Source organism: Quercus suber, unplaced genomic scaffold (genome assembly GCF_002906115.3).
Source record: "Quercus suber isolate HL8 unplaced genomic scaffold, Cork oak 2.0 scaffold_1615, whole genome shotgun sequence".
NCBI lineage: Eukaryota > Viridiplantae > Streptophyta > Magnoliopsida > Fagales > Fagaceae > Quercus > Quercus suber.
The window spans coordinates 1-6,315 of NW_027070978.1; the positions used below are offsets into that span (position 1 = coordinate 1).

The 6,315-nt window shown below is 36.0% G+C and overlaps 1 protein-coding gene across 1 annotated transcript; it reads right to left on the reverse strand.

The window, feature by feature from the left end:
* Positions 1-3,520: 3,520 nt before the first annotated feature.
* On the reverse strand, positions 3,521-5,890 carry LOC112016538 (amino acid transporter AVT6E). The gene has a single exon (XM_065769888.1). The coding sequence runs from the start codon at positions 5,616-5,618 to the stop codon at positions 4,125-4,127; it is 1,494 nt and encodes a 497-aa protein (XP_065625960.1). The 5' UTR covers positions 5,619-5,890; the 3' UTR covers positions 3,521-4,124.
* Positions 5,891-6,315: the final 425 nt, after the last annotated feature.

Sequence of the window (6,315 nt, forward strand, 5' to 3'; positions counted from 1 at the left end):
ACCTGTTGCCTACCATTGTCCATGTTAATGTCTAGCCAATTCTTTGTATGGGTATAATGTTTGGGTTGATTTATTCTTAATATGATCTTGATATGCCTCTGTTTATATTTTGTCAAGGTTGGGTAGTCTTTGCTCTAATGTCCTTTGCCTAATTAAATTTATATATACACTATTGTAATTTTTACATTATAATAATATATATTTATATATATGATGTGATAAATTTTATATTATTTAATGAGTACAAATAAACCTATTTCTTACATATTATGTAATAAGGGTATAATAGTCAATTTATATAAATTACATTTTCCATCCTTCCCTTTTTCTCTTCAACCAAACAAAAAAGTTTTCCACTCTCTCACTTTTCCACCCCTCCAACCAAACATATAAGAGGAAAAACTAAATATTTTTCATCCTCCCACTTTTCCATCCTCCCACTTTTTCGGTCCTCCATCCAAACGGATTTTTCCTAATAAAATCAATTTTCTTGGGTTTCTATGTGCTTGTGGCCATGCAGGGTATTTGGATAAAGGTTGGGCCTATTTTAATTCCATGAGCGAAGATTATGGAATTTCCCCTTTGGTTTATCATTATACTTGTATGGTTGATCTCCATGAGAGAGCAGGACGAATTTCTGAAGCTGTAGCTCTCATCCAAAACATCCAAATATATGTGCATCTCAAGGTATGTGGGACACATTTTTTAAAATAAGGCAATCAATGAAAGATAGGGGAATGAGCAAAGAACCAGGTATCAGCTAGATTCAGATCAAGAACAAGTTACATTACTGCCTTGTGGGGGGAAAAAAAACATAATGAGATTGGAGAGATCCACTTGACATTGAAAGACCTGAATAGACGCTTTAGATACAAACTTTGTTCTGCCTGATGTGGAAGAGGAACAAAAACAAGCTGAGCTTATTTACCACAGTGAGAAGCTCACCATTGCCTATGGGATCTTGTGCATGCCAAATGGAACACCAGTTCAGATAATGAAGAATCTCTGAATTTGTGATCACTCATTTATGAAATTTGTTTCCAATTTTAGCCACTGCAAGATTATTATTTGAGATGGGAGTATATTCCACCATTTAAGGGATGGCTTGTGTTCTTGTGGGGATTATTGGTGAGTTCAGGCACTGAACACCTTCACTTTTAACCAAAGGGTTCAGGAGTAGAAATGCACCACCGTGGGCTTGTTTTCATTTGGATTAAACATCACGCATTTGTGATCTTAGACAAACAAGAGCCTCAAAAATTACAAGTCTGATACTTCGTAATTTAACTATGAAAATTAAGTTTTACTATGTTCAGATTCTGGTTCTGGTTCTGCCGACTATAGAATAGAAGTTAAAAATGACTTATTGAGATATGAGTTTTTCAAATTTTGGCTTTCCCTTAGCTGAACATTGGTTAGGGGCCAAGCATATTTTTATTCTTTCTTGTATTATATACTATAAACTTGTTTTTATCCCGATGTAATAAGATGAATGCTCCTATTCTTCTCCTCTTCTGCCTAGTAAAAACTAAACGTTGTTACCTTCGAATTTTTTCTTCTATACACGATGTTATGCAAACATTACAATAACAAGAAAATGTTAGTTCAAAATTTTGAGGTCGGCTACGAATTTCTTAAAAATTAGGCAATCACGTGTATTCTTTTTTCACTATTATAATGTAGTGCAAAGATAAGAGAACTAAATATATTTTTGTAATTCTAAAAGAATTCATCCTTGATTATGGTTCCCATGATTCCTTAACTGCCCTTGATTCAGAAATTTTAAAATATAATAGTTACGAAAAGCTTTGTTTTAATGGCTTATTTGCCCTCTTTACTACTGTAACAATTGCATCCAATCTCAGCTGCATTGCATGCATGCTTTATTGTTGTTATGGTCAATGCTTCCATTTCCGACAAAATTCTTATTCTATGGCAACTTGGATTACATTTGAAATGCAAGCATTTTATTCAGTTCTTATGGCCAAGATTGTCCCAGATTTGCAGAAGACTTCGGCTCATCAGGAAGGGTAGAGGACAACTAGATTATCCATTGAACCAGCACAAACAAATACTTGTCAATGAGTGTATTCACTTTAACCCCCCAAGCTTAGACTTTCCAAGTTCCATTTTCCTCGCTAACGCCCATTGTTTTTTGGTGTCATCTGAATTAACCAGTTTACTTTCTTCATGTTTTCTGGCTTAACTTCATATTGAACTGTCGAATTTCAAATATAACCAAACCAGCACTAAATAACTGGTGAATCCATCCCTGTGAGTTTGATTGCATCTAGTGCTCCAATGCATATTGCACACGACATAGACATAACACGTTTCCAAAAATGACCACTTCATGCCAGTTCACTTGACGGAAGCTTTACTACTCCATCAGAGTCCAAAGATTATACACCAAAAACCAATTGTCATAATCAATAGCATCCCACCCAACCTCTCCCAACTGTCTCAACAGCAGAGACCAGACCAGGAATAGGATCCAATTAGTCTTTGACAATGAAAGGTTGATTTCTGCACAAATCCCAGCCATGCTTTGCTTCGTAAGATTAAAGGTCCATAACAACATTTCCTTACCCGGAAAGAAATGCTAGAAGGCCTGTAACAAAATCCACACAGACAATCCAAAGTTACCCCCATAGGCAGCAATCAGTTGACTACCAAATCACTCTCACCTGGTATCTTTAAGCGTTCCAAAACCCAAACTAACAGATAATGATGAACTTAAGGAAATTTAAAAAAAAAAAACAAAACAAAACAAAAATGAAAATTGATGAGGGAATGTGTAGCAGTGAAAGCTGACCAAACGCATTCATAAGAACCCTTTTAGTGGAGAAATCACAACCAACATTGCTGACTAGAGGATACAGTTTTTTGTTAATTTTAAGGAGAGACAGATATGACAAAAGGTTCTCACTATTGCCGATGTTTATATTGGTTCTCAACTCATTTTAATCCAAACGAAAAAAAACAATCTCATTAAACACTCATGGTTGCCCAGTAGGAATGAACAACCTGGTTCACTAAATGCATGTGATTTTGTTAATAAAACACAAGGAATATGAATTTCAAAGGTTTATTGTGAGAAATTGGAGAAGAGGGGAAATAGGAAAAGAGAGAGAAAGAGGCAAAAATCTGCAATACATAGACCATCTTCACTTAAAATATAAAGTTATACAGAGTCTTTAGATCATTTTCATCTTCAAAAAAAAATCCTGAGTGTAAGTATTGAATACAGCAACAACAATAACAATAAAGCCTTAGCCACAAAAACCTTTTTTGGATCATATTTATAATGATACTCATACTCATTACTCTTTGTCACCTCCTTCATTAACATGTCCTTTTTTATTACTTCTGGTGTTATTTTAGTTCTTTTAAGTGTAAGGATTGTTTTGAAGCTTTCTTCATGCATAATCTATCAACTACCCAGCAATCATGAAGGATTATCCAGCGTAACATGATGACTAAAAGAACAAAGCTTTGTCCAAGAAATGAAGAATGATCCTTGCTAATAAAAGTGAAGTATTCATTTAAACAGCAGTATTGTTTATGAATTATACAGTTACAACTTACAACAGCATCCCCTGTTAAAAAAATAAATGTGGGACTAAGAATATTTTGACATAAATCAATTTGAAAATACAGTACAACCTGCACGTGATGCATATATCAATGTACTCTCCTCTAAAACATTTCTGACAAGTTAGCTTACCTTGTCACAGTTCTTCTGAAGCATAAAAGAACATTTTATCTGGAACATAAGTGAACTCTGATCTTTCAATCATCACATACTGAAGCATTGTGTTTAAGATCCATCATCGCCCAATTTCATTAGATTTTTCAAATTGGGCAAGAAATAAACCATAAACAGAGACGCTTTGTCCATTAATCTGCATAAAATTTCCAAATCAATACCCAGAAAAACCAACTCTCAAATCATTACGAAAGGATCATTTGGATTGGCTTTCGATGCTATATATATTGCCAGTCATTCCAAAAACGCCAACTAATATGGCAAATACTAACATCAACCTGGACAAGAACTTCTCCCCAAAGCTCAAACAACCCCTTTGCCCAGAAAAACCAACCCTCAAATCATTATGAAAGGATCATTCGGATTGGCTTTCGATGCTATATATATTGCCGATCATTCCAAAAATGCCAACTAATATGGCAAATACTAACATCAACCTGGACAAGAACTTCTCCCCAAAGCTCAAACAACCCCTTTGCTGACCTAACCTTAATGCTATAAGAGATGGGAATATAAAACCCAATGACACCGCTGTTGTTGCCCCCGTAACCTTGAAAGCTGTCCAAATATTGGGAATCATAGTGGACCCAAAATATATAAGTGCCAACAAAACTGCTGTTAACCCTAAAGACCTCTTCCTACTCTCTAAAAGTGGAGCCGACCCCTCAAACAATAAGGCATCCACTGTTTGACGTAGCGAAAAATGAACCACTGGGAAAACAAGAACCAAATGAAAAATGTATCCAACCCGGACAATATAGTTCAATTCTGAACTGAAACGAATCCCAAGGTTCTTATCAAAATTGGTCAGCACATCAGATTCTGTACCCTGCCCAAATAATAAATACCCTGATACAGATGTAAAAGCATAGACCACAATGCAAATAACAGTTGTGATCCTACCTACCCAATTCATCTTCTGAGGAGTCCGCCCCTCAAGCTCGTTATATATAGGCTGAACATTGAAATGACAAACATAAGCATTCGTCATGATGGGAACCACCACAAGTAAATCCAGAATAGCCTTTTTTGACCCAAAATCTGGCCCAATTCTTGGAGACTCAATTTTCCCTTCGACAAGCTTAATAAATGCAATAACACAAGCCACCACTACAAACAAAACTGCAAGAGCCACCGAAGCAGCTGAAGTCAAGCTCAATGATTCAATCCTCTCCAATGCACAAAGTGGTGCAAGTAACAACACCACAATAACCAAGATCAGCAGCTTCCTGTGATCCCACAACCCATGCCCCAACCACTGATCGAAAACCCCAATATGATTAAGCGAACCCGACATCACATCCCCCATAATAATCAAATACACAATCAACACACCTGCATTGTTCACAATTATAAAAATCTCTGATAGCACTTTAGCCGGTCTCCCCAACGCGTGTTGCACAACCTCACCATACGAGGAGGCCTTAACCAAAACCGAAAACTTCACCAGCAATTCGACACTATATTCCGACAGCAGACCCATCAAGATAATAACAAAAATCCCCAAAACCAACCCAAGAACCTTCATTGCAGCCGGTAAGGCCATAATCCCAGCCCCAATAATGGTAGTAGTTAAATTAAAGACAGCCCCAGAAATCCCAGACCCGGTTTTAGACCCGGTATCAATAAGAGGATGATTATCAAAATCAGGACCAAGATCTTCATCAAAACCATCATCATTATGTACACCATTGGAGGAATGTAAATAACCATTACCAACACCTTCTTCATCATCAAAAGGGACCAAATTGACATGGGTTATGGGAGGAGATCCAAGATTTTGAGAATCATTGTGGGATTGTAATTCTAAATATGATCTTTTGGGTATTGAAGAATAAGCGCTATTCATATTTTTCTGTGTCTATAATACAAAATTTTGTGCAATAAGAAAATTATAGATCTCAAAAAAAGGATGAGAGAAAACTTACCAAAAGATTGAAGCTTTTGTGAGTCACTCACTTCCTAGATCTTAGGGTCAACGGCTTTCTCTTTTTTTGTTCCACAATTGAAGAGAAGAGAGGAAGAAAAGAGATCTCAGTTTTTCTGTTACTTTTTTTGTTGCGGCTTCTGTTTCAACTTTCAAACGTGGTTTTTTTGGACTATATACCCATAGATAGATACGTGTCATTTATTAGTTCTTTTCTTGTTTTGCAAAGATGGAAAGTCTCCTATTATCTTTGAAGTTTCAACCAATAATCTTAAAATGAAAACTAGCCAGTGTTTTTATCTCCAAACGTTGTCCCTCCCCCCTTTTATTTAAACAAACCTTCTTCTTCTTCTTTTTTTGAGGGGGTTTATTTAAACAAACCTAAGAAAGGAGTGTTTCAGTTTTTAGTTTATAAAGATACTCTAAAAAGCCATTGGATTGATAGTTTGTTATATTAAATCTAGGACCTACGGTTCATTTTACTCTAGAACCCCATTGGATCGATAGTTTGTTATATTGAATCTAGGACCTTAATTCGGGTTTATGTTACACCTCGTACTAATGTGTCTGCCCTCAAAGACTCCCATGATGTAGTGCCCAAAACTTTTAAATACACTGT